Source organism: Musca domestica, unplaced genomic scaffold (assembly GCF_030504385.1).
Source record: "Musca domestica strain aabys unplaced genomic scaffold, Musca_domestica.polishedcontigs.V.1.1 174, whole genome shotgun sequence".
NCBI classification, from domain to species: domain Eukaryota; kingdom Metazoa; phylum Arthropoda; class Insecta; order Diptera; family Muscidae; genus Musca; species Musca domestica.
The window spans coordinates 508,640-523,717 of NW_026712233.1; the positions used below are offsets into that span (position 1 = coordinate 508,640).

General features: G+C 34.4%; 1 protein-coding gene across 2 annotated transcripts; it reads right to left on the bottom strand.

Annotated features, from left to right (window-relative positions):
- Positions 1-1,044: 1,044 nt before the first annotated feature.
- On the bottom strand, positions 1,045-12,706 carry LOC101900736 (serine palmitoyltransferase 2). 2 transcript variants are annotated; one of them, XM_005185053.4, is made up of 4 exons: positions 12,385-12,706; positions 4,144-5,238; positions 3,823-4,085; positions 1,045-1,748 (listed from the first exon to the last, which is right to left on the bottom strand). In XM_005185053.4, exons 1-4 carry the CDS (start codon positions 12,574-12,576, stop codon positions 1,532-1,534), a joined length of 1,767 nt encoding a protein of 588 aa, XP_005185110.1. In that variant the 5' UTR covers positions 12,577-12,706; the 3' UTR covers positions 1,045-1,531. The 2 variants fall into 2 exon arrangements, with proteins under 2 accessions (XP_005185110.1, XP_058976743.1); XM_059120760.1 differs by lacking the exon at positions 12,385-12,706 and adding an exon at positions 5,299-5,470.
- Between the last annotated feature and the right edge of the window lie 2,372 nt (positions 12,707-15,078).

Genomic DNA, 15,078 nt, shown 5'->3' on the forward strand with positions numbered 1-15,078 from the left:
TGGACTTGAAACCTGTCTAATGTTACAATTTTCAAATTTTTAGTGCTTTCAGAATCTTAATGCCTTTAGAAATAGCCGTACGGATTTAAAAACCTAATGGATTTTTTACCCCATTGGAAACTTTTTTCAAACCCACCAACTAAAGGTATTAAGTAGGAAGGACAACTTCATATTTAATTTTTCAATATTTTTTATTTCCAAACCATCATTCTAAGAATTCCATTTCAAGAAATACTATAAAGAACGACAATTATTTCCATGGCGTCGATTGATATAGGGAAGCTATAAAAACCAAAACTTTTTAAAAAATAGGTTTAGCTTATTAGGCGTTACAGATACGGGGAAATATTAAAATTTCTTCTCCCAGCATAGGTCGATTAAATAATTGAAATACCCTCATAATCTCAAAATTATTGTTAACATTTCATATGTTAAATTCACAATTGATTGAGTTTTGATAATACGGAGCAAATCATCTGATCTTAACGGATAACCTTTTAAATAAAAAAATGTATCAAAAATGTAAAAGGGACGGCGGAATAGAATTGTAAACACATTAGGGTTTTATCTGCATTCTCTCTCTTTTACAATACTTTTTAGCAATATATTGTTAGGATATCCATTGGGAAATTCTTTAGATAAAAAATACAAATTTTGCAACAAAATCATCTTCAAAAAAACTTAAAAAAAGATTTCTGAATATTTTGCAATTTTTTTTTTTTTTTTGTGTATATTCTTTTAAAAATAATTAATATAATTATATCTTAATAAATACAATGTTCAATACATTAATATTCCATTGTTTCTAAAACAAATTTGTATGCCTCAACTCTAAATGCTTAGAATGGCCTACTCTGTACGATGTGTTTAATAAAGAAAAACAAAGTAGTTTTTAATATAAATTATTTCTTTTTTGGAGACTTTAATAATACGCCACTTAAAAAACTATCTACATTTTTGACTGGATCACTTTAGAACGACTTTTGTAGCACCGCTTTGTGTTGTAATCCAAATTCGACTTAAAACTAAACAAATGGACAAATATTTCATTAGTTGAGTTAAGTGTATTTTGTTTTTCATTTGTAAACTTTGCAATTTGACTCGAATAAAGATACTTGGTTTCTGTTCTTAAATTAGTACTGCGGTACTTAGTGTACCAACTATATATAATGCTAAAATATATATATGTAAGAAGATCTTTAATAAAGTTTCTGTTTGGTTTTATTGTGATAGAACGTTTTCTTTTTTTTCTGTAATGTACTTTTTGCTTATTGTTTGTTTGTTTCGTATCGGTTTTCTTTGTTTTGATTTGAAGCAGAGCTTTTGTAAAGTGTTTCAAGTTTGTTTCAATTAAAGTAAAGTTTGTAACAATTTTTGGTTTTCTTTGTAGTTTTTTGTTCATTTTTTTGTGTTCTTTAGACCAAAATGGAGCGTGTAAAGTTTGAATTTATCGAAAGAGATAGAATAGTTGATAGCCCTATTGAATAAAAGTAGTTTTGTGTGTGTTCGCAGGAATTATTCAATATCTAACTCAATACTCTATGGGATTAGGATCTATAGGTTTGCGGGAATATTTCAAACCCAAGTTATCGCTAATTTCATCGATAACGTCCAGAGCGTAGTCCAATTGTTCTTTGGTATGTGCCGCCGACAGACAATAACGTATGCGACCCTCCATAATGGGTGTGGCAGGAAAACCGACGCCAACAACAGCAATATTGCGGGTAGTTAAGGTACGTACAACAGCTCTGTAAAATAGTTAATACATTTTTGTTAATAATTTGTTCAATTATTTTTCGATATTAGAGTTATTGTTCTTTACATAAATATATCCTTGTTAGTGAAACATCTATAAAAATGGAAATAGATTGAATAGTTAAATCAATGGCTCGTGTTTAGCCATCTAAGATTCGTAAATATTTCAATGGGTTTTGAATCTTCTGATTTAGACCCATGTTTACAGATTTTTTTGGTGTTGGAAAATAGGTTGATATTTTATTTATTCTAAAGTATAAAAAATAAAAGGTGATAGAATTGAAATTAATGAATTTATTATAGCATTCGCCAATTCCACCTAATCATTAGTTTTATTACAATGATTTATTACCAGCAGGTAATGTTTTGGTGTGTTTTTATTATGGACTTTACCAATGTTGTCACATGGGTTTTTTATATGAAGTGGATGGAAAGATAAAAAGTGCATTTATTTTTTTTTTCAATATTTTTGTTTTGTGATTATCACTGTGAAACAATTGTGGGGTCCTGGTAGTGAGTTATCAAATCCACTTCAGCAAGTAGAACAAAATAAAAAAGAGTTTAGACCAAACGAAAGTTCGCCTATATTTAAAAAATAATAAAATCTGAAAAAATTTGCTCAATTCTAGATCCTAAGCTATTCGAGATGGGTCATCAATTCACGCTTAGCCTCATTCTTGAGTTTTTATCTTTCTTCCCAAACGATTTTGAGTTTTCAGCTAGTAGAACACCTACTTGAAAAAAATAGTTCGGAACTCTTTGGGTCCTAAGGGACCGGATATGGTATTCTTCCTTTTCTCATACTTTAACATATGAAAAAACGGCAACCAACTTCAGACTGATTTCATTTATAAGCCACTCGTCCGACAGCTGTTACAATTATTCCAGTGACAGCTCATTAAATTCTTTACAAGCATACAAAAGCATTTTGGTGAGAATTTTCCAGAAAAAAGTTATTCCTGATGAAATTCAAACATGATAGTGTGATTTCTTTATATTTGGCTGGAAAACCACAACTGGCTATAGTTAGAGCACTCCAGCATTTAAATGTGAATAAATCTTTGGTGTTTCGAACCATCGCTCGTTACCGTGATACTGGTAGCGTAGCCCGACATCAAGGAAGTGGACGTAAGAAAACAGCAACATCAGCAGAAATGGTTCGAAAAGTAAGGAAGCTACTTGATCGAAACCCGCGACGCAGTGGCCGAAAAATGGCTCATGAGCTGAACATATCTCAATATTCCATTCGGCAAATATTGAAAAATGAGCTTGGGGTAAAGCCATTGAAATTCCAAAAAGTGCAAGAACTTACACCGCAACGGAAAGAAAATAGACTCAAAACTGCTAAAGAGTTGCTTCGGTTGGCCGAAAGTGGTGAACTGCCGAATTTGGTTTTTTCCGATGAGAAAACATTCGTTGTACAGCAGTTTGTAAACAAACAAAATAATCGTGTCAGTTGAAAATGTGCACCTTCGTTGGCCACCAGAACTCAAGGGCCATGGTGATGGTGTGGGCCGCCATAACAGTATTAATCGACCGTGGCATCAAAATTAATGCCGAATATTATCGCGAAAATATTCTGGAGGATGTATTAAAGCCTTGGGCACGCAAACATTTTGGCCGCTGACCTTGGGCATTCTAACAGGACTCAGCACCATTGCACTCAGCATGCGCCCCCCAAGAATGGTTACACAATGAGGTTCCTCGCTTCATTTCCAGCGCACAATGGCCACCAAAATCTCCGGACACCAATCAGATCTTTGGGCCATATTCGACAATTCGACAATATTCGACAATTACAATTTCAATGTTACGAATTACATCAAATTATTCGAATTTCAGCGGAAAATGGTAAAGAGCAGGAAACCTTTCAGGCAAATCTTGATAGCATTCATTCTGATGCAGTCGCGAATGTACACCCTCATCTATTGCAGCTGAATTTATGGGATTCAGCTTTTCCTGGACTTGGTTATAATTAGCGACGTAGTCCAGGTGTAACCCTGTCCCTGCTAATAACAGTAATATTTCTCCCACCCCATTAGGTTTATTTCCTCCCCTTGTACTTACCCAATTTTGGAGAAAAGATACACCAACATAGGCACAACAGGTGAATCTTCATGACCATAAGTGATGACACCCATTTGGGCCAAACGTCTGCGGAAATAGCGGGTGTTGCGAGCCAATTGATTGATTTTCCGCCGACCGAGATCACTGCCGTCAACGCCCATTATAATACTCATTGAAGTGTAAATTTGCTGGGCCACTGGCGGAGACATGGTGGCTGCATAGCAATGGGCATGACTGTTTGTGCGTAAGAAGTCCACCAATTTCTGAAAATTAAAAAAAATTAGTTTCTTTCTTCTATAAATGATAACAAATTTATCCTACCTTTGATCCTGCAATATAGCCACCAGCACTACCAAAACTCTTTGTAAATGTACCCATTAGAATATCAACATCTTTGGGATCACAATTGAAATAATCCACAACTCCACCGCCATTGGGTCCCAAGGCACCAATACTGTGAGCCTCATCCAAATACAAATATGCCTTGTATTTCTTTTTCAAGGCAATAATTTCGGGCAGGCGACAAATACTGCCCTCCATACTGTATACACCCTCACAAATAATGAGGATTTTCTTCCATGGTTTGCCGCCATTCTTGGGATTGCCATAGACTACGCTCTGTCTCAAAACACGTTCCAAATCTTTCATGTTGTTGTGTTTGAACACCTTGGTGGTGGCGCCGGACAAACGTAAACCCAAAATGATAGAAGCGTGATTCTTTTCATCACTCAATACCAGGCAACCGGGTGACAGCAACGAGGGTAAATTCAGGGCATTTGTGGCAAAACCCATGCCGAATACAATGGCATCCTCAACGCCCAAATAACGGGCTGTCAACTTTTCCAAATCCAAATGCAACTGGGTGGTGCCCAATTCTACACGTGGACTACACAAGGCCAAACCCCATTCTCGGCATGTTTTCTCCGAATCATCGGCACAGGGACCCGTGGCTGCAGCAAATCCCAAATAGTTGTATGATCCGAGATTGAGACACGTCGTCTCGGTGCCGGTGAATTCAAATGACCAACCATAATCGGGTGTGACACGATCTTTCAGGGTCAATTCGGCCCCAGGCACACTACATATGGGACGATTCCAACAATCTCGTATTCTTCGATACACATAACGAGAATAGAAACTTTCAAAGGCATCATAAAGGCTAACATAGCCGTCACGATTTTTCTCCTTGGCCACTTTCGGGACAAACAGCAACTGATTCAAATAGCCCAATATCATGAGCAAATAGAATCCTAAATATGTAAGGCAGGCTGTGCGTAGGGGAACTTCCTCGAATGAGGTTTTTTGGTAATGTTCTTCGGCTGGCGGCAGGATGCCATCGGCAGCTGATGGCTTTGATTTGACACCATATTCTGTGCTGGAATTTGTTGCTGAATTGTAAAATCCATTTGTGGTTTTCTGTAAAAGAAAGGAAAGGAGGTTAAAAGTAGGAATGAAATTGAGATATGCAATTATTACTCTTTTCATTTTAGGCAAATTCTTTCGTGGAGGGTAAAGGGGCGTATTTTTTTATTTAGCTATCAAATTCCACAAAAAGCCATGAAAAGAAAATATAAAATATATTGTTTATTATATTCCAAATAGGTTTATATGAACCCAGAATCCCAACAAATAAAATGTTTTCAAATAAAAGCGAAACTTTATTGCATGACTTATTAACTCTGTTGGGTTTATTTGAAACTGAAAACCTCCAACAATTGCGTTATGGGGGTTTATTTTCAATTCTTATCTTTCGATATAAAAAATAATACCCCCAAAAGCAAAACAAAACTAAAAAAAACAGTATGACAACAATGCATTTAAGCGATTACATGAGCGAGTCCAGGTAAATAATGAATCAAAATTTTGTTGTTTTTCCAATTTGTGAATATGTAGGTACTACTTCACCCCACAACGTGTTATGAATGTACAAAATCATTTTTCGGTATCTAACAACAAAAATGTGACATAATAACAACAAATCCATATGAATCGTTATAATGACAACAACAACCACAACAAAAATATTATCGTCGTTATCATTATTGTACACCGAAACTGGCGCTCGTGGAGTGACTGTTTTAGTCCATTTATATATTCTCTCGTACATAATACGTATGTGTGTAGACGTAACGAAATCCAAAAACACGCCACAACTTCGAACGAAAATATTTAATTTAGATACGATTAAATTTTGTGCATCATCATAGGCGTAAAAGTCTATATGCCGCCACAGACAGGTGTTATCAACAGTTTGTGCAATATAACGTTTGTTTGAATCATTTTATGATCTGGTCTAGAGATTAGCCTAGCGTAGGTGGTGAGAGTTCTGATTCACTTGTCTGATGTTTATTACATCATAGAACAACTAGCCAGCCAGCCATTTAATTTTGACGTGTCATCTTAACTGGGTATTATTTTAATTTCTTAGTTGCTCTAGGGAAAATGGGGAAATGTGCAACATTTCTAACACATGCTTTTTATGTTGGATAAATGTTTAGCATTTTCATTGTTCCCAGCTGAATTGTTAAGCAACAGAATACTCATTTGGGCTGTGTATTTTGCACATACGACTGAAATTAGCCTGACTATCGTAATATATAGTCACTGGTCGTATGCTGCATGGTTCTTCATTAAGCTTATATGAGTGTTTTGGGTCGAAAACGCCAGCACCGGTACCTTCATCCATCTTGGAGCCAGACCGTGCAGAAAAGGTTCATCACTAACCCATGCGTGCATATCAGGTCACGTTAATAACACCAATACAATTGAAGCCGACTCACAGCATATATCCACTGGCTGAAATTCACAGAACATTTAATACAATTTTGGGAGTGCTCTTGAGAGCTCCGGTTGTAAGGATGCGGCTCTGCACTGTCTGTCTGGCTGGGGTGCGCACGATAACTCTCAAATGGATTATCCGATTTATTCCAAACTTCGTAACATCGTAATATTATTGTCAAACTTAGATCCAGCTCGGAGATGGACAAAATCGGTCCACTCCTTCTGGTACCTCCCACACAAAATGTCAAAATTTTCAAAAATAATATAATTTTCTGCACATAAAGTGAAAGGATAATCGGATTTTTCTCAAAACTTTGCGAATCCTAATATTTTTATCAACACTTGGTCAGGTGCGAAAATAGACAATATCGGTCCCCTCCATCCAGTACCTCCTCCACAGAGGGTGAACATTTTCAATAATTATGACTCTTATAAAATGTGATGTAAGTGTCCGATCGTCTTCAAATTACACACATTACAATATTTTTATTAACCCAAGGTCTGGTTTGAAGGTTAAATATATATCGCTCTAATCCTTCTGGTACCTCCCCCACAAAAGGTCGACGTTTTGAATAACGAAAACGATCAGAAAAAAGAATCTAGTTTTCTTCAAATTTCACACATCACAATATTTTCAGTAACCCAAAGCCTGGTGTGAAAATGGGATACCTAAACATTTTAAGTATCCATGAAGCTTATAAAACGTGAAATTATCATTCGATCCCATTCAGACTTGGCGCATCTCAATATTTTCATCAACACAAATTTTGTTATAAAGACGGTAATGATATACATATCTGTGAACCCTTCTGGTACCTCACGCACAAAGGGTCACAATTTCCAATACCTAAATCCGTCAAAACTTGCGAAACAAGTCGGCGATTCTTTACAACTTGCATTATCTACATTTTTCTCTTAACCAGAAATCTGATATGAATATGTAATTTATCGAAATTTATTATTTCCATAAAATTGGATATAAATGTTCAATATCTTTCAAATTTTGGACATACCAATATTTTTATCTGTATTAAATAGAATACTTCGGTCCACTATATTTGGTACCTCTTGTATATTTCCACATTTTCCAAAAATTTGAACATATCTCATATAAAGTATAGGAAGTTGTCGATATATTCCAAATCTGGCACGTTATAATATTTTTATCAGTCTTAGGTCAGATACGAATAAGGCAATAATGTCCAACTGCTAATGGAAATCTTTCCCAAAGTCGAATGGATTATCCCTTCAATTAGGTTGGAAGGAAAGCCAGGGGCATAGGGAGCATTGTGGATCGACTCTAGTTTCCTTCCAGTTTGATGTAAATGATGCATTAACCATGCTACATTTCTAAGGTTGGGATGGATCAAACGATCAAGTTAAGACTAGAACAACGTTTGAACCAAATCAAATTATATTTAGCTAAAGTTGCCATATATGTTCTTCGTCCGATTTAATATTTAAGCCAAAGTCTTAATTTCCACTCCATAACAATAATGTTTACAGCATAAACAACAGTTTGGTCAAAATCGATTCGCACATCTAAGTTCTCTACAATTCCAAATTTAGACTGATCAAAGGCACACAATTTCCCAATATAAACGTATGCTTGTCACAGGAAGGTCTGCTAAGTATCCAACTTTTGCTTTTTTTCATTGGTTCTAACTATATAGGTTACAAATTTATAGTAAATGGTATGTCAATGGATCAATATTTCCAAATTTCTTTTACCATGTGCGCCAGAGAAAAAATGTTGCTTTTTTGTGGATTCGTCTGACATGTTTCTAGAAAAACTAGGTTCTTCAAAAAGTCGTTTCCAATAACAATTGGAATAGAGCAAACATAAACAAATGGTATCAGAGATCTTTTAAATTCATTAGCATGTGTATGTTAATGGCACAATAGTTTTTTTTTTTTTTTTTTTGTTTGTGGAATACTTTACAACAAATATGGGTACTTCAAAAACCAATAACAACAACAAATCCCAGCATACCATTGGAAAAAATCAAACACAAAACATCACACGTTTTATGTTTATTTGAAAAGTAATATGGTGGCTACAATGCATTTCTCTGAATAGAAATTATAGTTAAATGCCTCACTGGATGTAGGCACCAAATGAGCGAACGAAAGATCGAATTAATTGATGTATGACCACACAGTTCACAACACACAACTCGCCAATGTGTTAGAATTGTTTCTTAATAGATATCAATGGAAGCCAATAGAGCAGCAGTTAAAAGTTGATAAAATATTTCAAATCAAATCATAGAAACAATGTGACCCATGACATACAAATATTGCAAAGCAAACAATGTTAGGAATCTTCACAATTTCGTAGTAACAATCTATGTGAGTGTGATATGTTTCGAATATTACTAATATTCTGAGTTGCCTATGTAAACATGCACGCCTCCATGTTTTTGTTCTAAACGAAAGACCGCAGCTAATCAAGAATAAACAAAGGTGCAAAGTCCAAACTTTCAATTTTTTCGGAAATACATGACAAGACAAGTTTATGTGACATCGGTTTCATAATTTTTGGTTAATTTGAAAAAAATTGTGGTTCTTTAGATAGTAAGGTTTAAAATGAAAATAATGCATAACGATAAAGTTATGCAAAACAGAATTTTTAAATTTTCGTTATCTCAAAATACAATCCGAAAAATGCAAAAAGTGAATATGAGTTGTTTTGAAACTAACTGACTTAGGAATGATCGATTGTGTGTTCCTAAAAATTCAATTTTCAATTATGAGAATTTTATTTTTTCTTATTTGAATACCAACTTTAATTGAATATTAGTTAATTATGCAAACGCTCCTCAGTCCCCAAGGAAACTTAATCCATTCTTAATATTATTTTTTGTATCCCAAGCCACTACTCCATAAAGAGAACAAAAGCACTTTGGACTTCTCCCATTTGAAATATCTCTGATCTGAGAGAAAACCCTAATTTTATTTCAAATACCTACCAACTTTTTTACTAACGAAAATTTCAACAACTTGAACGTGTTCACATTTAGTTTTCGTATATCACACTATCGTTAAGATTAGATAAGCATTTCGGAGAACTATCTGCTTTTTTATGGTATGACAAATACTAATGGATTTCGTAAAAAAGTGCTTTTGGCGCATTACAAAAGAAGACAGCAGAAGGGCACCTATGCAGATTGTCAATGTTCCGTATGGGACTATCTAACTGTATAATTTTATGACCCATAAAAGAATTATTCGATGATGATTCACACCGATTCCTTTGATCTATCTATATTTTCCATTACTGATAATGAGATACGATCGAACATTTTAGCAATGCAAGTAATGGTCATGAAGGCATTCAAGATAAGTAAATAAAAAATAACAAATAAATGTTGAAAGAAACATGGCTAAAAATAAGTTAAATCGGGGGTACTGTTATATCAGGCCTATTCCCATAAGAAAATTCCGTTTACAAATTTGATCAAATACCTTAAATCTGCGGGTCTTCAAATGTTAATGTACTCAATGAGAAACTATAATACCAAATTATATTATCAAATCCATTAAATCGGAAACTGTTATTAAACTGGGAACGGGGAGCAATATATTCCCATTTTCAATCCTGTAAAATTTGTCGACAGAATATGATTGTGAAAAAAATTAAGCGTTCTGGACTTTTTCTTTTAATTTTGGAGGAATTACCACAGACGCGTACTATGTACTGACGATTTTGTACTGTTTACGAGTACGCGCGACCCAAAGAGCGGCTCCCCGGTCGTATTAATCGACCTCGGCATCAGAAAAAAATGCCACATATTATCGCGAAAATATTCTGGAGAGTGTATTAAAGCCTTGGGCACGCAAACATTTTGACCGCAGAAGTTGGTCATTCCAACAGGACTCAGCACCACCACACCAGCACGCGCCACCCAAAAATGGTTACGAAATGAGGTTCCTCGCTTCATTACCAGCGCACAATGTTCACCAAATCTCCGAATACCAATCCGTTGGACTATTGTGTCTGAAGTATTTTGGAAACCAAGGTTGGCACTAAAAAATACCAAAATGTCGATCACCTCAAGCAAGGGCTTCGACGGGAATGGGCCAAAATACCGCAGAGCAACACTCGGGCAGCGTGTGACGGTTTCATTGGCCGGTTGAAGGCCATAATTCGTGCTAAAGTTGACCAATTCGAACAAATCTAAACTTATTCTAAAATTTGGTGCTATTTCCAAAATTTTTTGCTTTCATTCAATAAAATTTAAAAAAATGTAAAAATTATGGCGTTTGACTTTGTTGCAGTTTTTTCCATCTCACCATGAATTTATTAAGTTTGTCTTACAAAGACTAACAGGACTTTAGAGATGCATAATTCAGAAAAAACGGAATGATGAAATTAATATTAAATTAATGTACCTTTTGTTAGTTCAAATTCAAAATCCGTGTCAAAATTGTCCTCCTTAGCAAGCCCTAAATTCATCATCATCATGTTGGTATAAGGCCATTTTAAATCAGGCTGCCTACTCATCACAAATAAATGGTTACATGTTTAAGGGACAAATAATTAAACATGCACTCATTTCCATCAATCCCTTAAAGTTCTTGTAATTAACAATTTAGCCTCGTCGCATATGCTGATCATATGAAAAATTACCTCCCTCATGTGATAAGATAGTGGACTGACATTTATATTGATTACTGTCATAAAATGAATTATCAGGTTTTACAAGAACGGCCGGCAAGTAGTGGAACACCTGCATGTGAATGGGAAAATAAATGAAAAATAAATACCTACAAATAATTTCTTGGGGCAATTAATGTCCTCTTTTTACATGAAAAATCGATGTCAGTATGTAAACAGTACAACAATATATGTGTTGTTAACAACCTTTTGCTCATATTTACTCGACCAACAGAGAAAGCCAAGCTGCCGTTAGAAATAAACTCTCCGTGGTCAATTTACTCCTAATTACTCTCTTTGCGCCCTAATTTGTACGACAATAAAATAAGGGGTGCGAGAGTTGTGGAACAACAGAAAATGTCAAAAAAAAACAACCAGTGAAAACGGAACTACAAATGTTTGGGGAATATCAAGCGGGAAGTGTAGTTCCGTCAATGCAATTCAATATTCATTTCATGTTTGCTTCCTTGCCCACCAACAAAATCATACACACAATGTCCACGCATACACACACACGCACGCACGCCAGCAATCATAAACAAAATTCCAATTAGATTTTTGGCATTTAACACAAGCCACGAGCACGCCCTAAAGCAGTCAGCGCCAGCAACAGCAGTGACGACAGAGGAACGTAACCGCAAAAAAAAAACTCCAACATACAGTTGCCAGACCACAATTCTATTTTCAAAATATTGTATTATTCTCACTTTGTCTTTTTACCCCTTTCACGAAATGTTCAAGATTATGGAATAACTTTTCACCAATTATCATGGGCTCCATAAAATTACTCACAGATATTTGATTATAAATCGATTTAATTTCGGCACAACACAAACATCTGATCTGGCAATAATAAAAATACAATCACACCACTACTACCATGACCGCTAACTGCGGCAGCAGCACCAATTATTAATTTAATGATTTTTTGTTCTTTTCTAAATTAAGATCATAGAATTTTTATGGTCAATGCATTGCATATATCACAACTAGCTTCGAGTATTGTCTTAATTCAATATTTCGCACTCGGATCGCACACACACTTGCATTATTAACTGCACCTCTTAAGATTCTTAATTCACATTTCCTTTTTTCATCCATCATCATCATCGTTTTATTACCTTGAAACCATTGCTCATGGTGTTAGCCTTGAGACCATTTTTTCGCGTACGAATCTCTCGATAGGCCGGAGTATTATATTTCTTCAGATGCATTTCTTCCTGCTCCTGGTCATATTTACTTTGCAGGTGATTTGCCTCTGTTGACATTATGGTATCGTTTTCATTAAAATCACCACCATCTGGATTTCCCATTTTTGTGAGTTTTCCCTTAGACTTTTTGCTATGTTTCACACTTCACTATTGCCTCGGCTATTTTGTTTCAGTCGCTGTGCGGCCTGCCTTTGCGTAGTCTGGCACACTAGGGATACGTAAGTCGACTGTCGACAATTGAAACGGTCAAACTAAATTCGATTTTAACATAATCGATTTTCGCTGCCCAACCGTTAGTGTTGTGTAGATCGATTTGGCTATCAGAAGGGCTGATCAAACTTTATATCATGTTTCCATTGTAATATGCATTAAAATAAACTTACAAACTACTATTTTTTTAAATGTACTTTATTCAATAAATTGAATCCATTTCTTCTAAAAAACTTGACATGTTCAATAAATGTTCAAATTCCACAGAACTGAAACTGGTCAAAATTGTATTTATCGATACTTAAATTCAAAATATTAAGTTTTTTGGTTTCTTAGGAAATCCAAACTCATTGACAAAGGGGGACCTCGGATGAATAAGAAAACTCAGAATATTATACTATTAAAAAAATAGGACTTTTTTGTTTTACATTGATTGAAAAAATATAAAAAATCTTTTTAGAAAATGCTGGGTGGAGAATTTAGAAGATATTACATATTTATGGATCGAAAAAGAAATAGAAAGCGAATAACGTATAATAACAGACAGAAGATTAAATCGTGACTTCGATATGAAAATACATCCATACAATTATATCTGTTTTTAATTGCCTTGAAGCAGCTCGCATGAACATCGATGCTTTGCAATATTATTTCAACGTAGACTCATTCCAAATAAGGGAACCAGGAGCTGGATTCTTGTTCTATGAAAATATGACCAGGCACGGTATTTTTTATTTTGTTAAAATAATATACTGTTCAAGAACCTGCAAGAGTCTTCTAGTTTGGCAATTTTTTCCGATTTCATAAAGGGAAAGTCGGTTATCGTACTAAAAAATTTTACATTCTTGCATTTTTGGAACAGACTGTTAACATTTCATAACCGTTTTTATTTCATATTTTTTATTGAACAAAAATGTAGCCCGATCTCTTAATTTTCTGTAACATACCTCTTCAAAAATCGGGTGGGGTAGTCTTGCCGAAAATTGCAATTTTTTATGCTTTTTTTTGCTTCGGAATCTATATACTATTTATCACCGGTTTTTTAATGTTTTAAGTTTATAGAATAATTTTGACGTTTAAGGCTTCCAACCAAGGCGTATTCCTTAGTACCAACCATGGTACAATGAAGAGAAGGTAGGGCAACTTTGAAAAAATTGCAAGTATAGAGGTCTACCTGTTTGGCTTGTAATGTCAGAATTAGTATCAAAACAATAAAAAATGAAACAACTTGTTGCATTTATTTTGAATAAATAATTGAAAACCGCGATAACTGAATGAAAGGTCAACACTTCTTTTCAAAATCATGCACTATATATCTCTAAAGGATTATTTCGCTATAAAAACTCTAGATTTTGACGATGCTTACGTTGAAATAAACATTTTGAAAACACCCGAATTTCAATGTTTTCTGAACAATTTTTTTGTTATTGAAAAGAAAACACATACATAAACAAATAAATATGACATATTAAGCCAAGAAAATAAAAAAATTGAAATCATATGGTATCATAGCCCTACCTTGATATCATTCAGAAAATATTCAAATTCGGGTGTTTTCAAAATGTTTATTTCAACGTATGCATCGACAAAATCTAGAGTTTTTGTAGCGAAATAATCCTTTAGAGATATATAGTACATGATTTTGAAAAGAAATGTTGATCTTTCATTCAGTTATCGCGCTTTTCATTTATTTATTCAAAATAAATGCAACAAGTTGTTTGATTTTTTATTGTTTTGATACTAATTCTCACATTACAAGCCAAACAGGTAGACCTCTATACTTGCTAATTTTTCAAAGTTGGCCTACCTTCTCTTCATTGTACCATGGTACGAACCATGTTAGAAGAATACAGGTAGTCGTATCGACACAGCTGCTGGGACAATGAACTGTCAAATCAATTTGGAATTTAACAATTTGAATGAAAAATTATTCAAATTTGTTAAAAGTAGTTGAAAAATACAATCCAATCAATGATGTATAAGAAAACTTAAAAAATATACTTATATTGGGAAAAAAGTTGTTTTATGCAAAATTTAAAGAAGAAACATTTACGGCAATACTAATGCCTTGCAAATGCTAAAACGGTACAAATATTTTCCTTTAGTATGTAGATTCCACACCGGGTTTAAAATAATTGTAGAGTAAATGCGGATTAAGCAATAAATTAGAACAAAGATGATTTATGACAGAAAGCAAAGACTGGGCGCCATCTATTGTAAATATTTCTTGTCTCCTTAGTACGGAACGACTTTTATTTATATAGGCTTTCATGTCAATAAACAAACAGCTGTCGAACAATGCAAACCGGGAATATTAAAAATTTACGCCTGCATTATTTATTGGAAAATTTTAAAAATCTAATTAGAAAATAAAGACATTAAACGGAATTAATT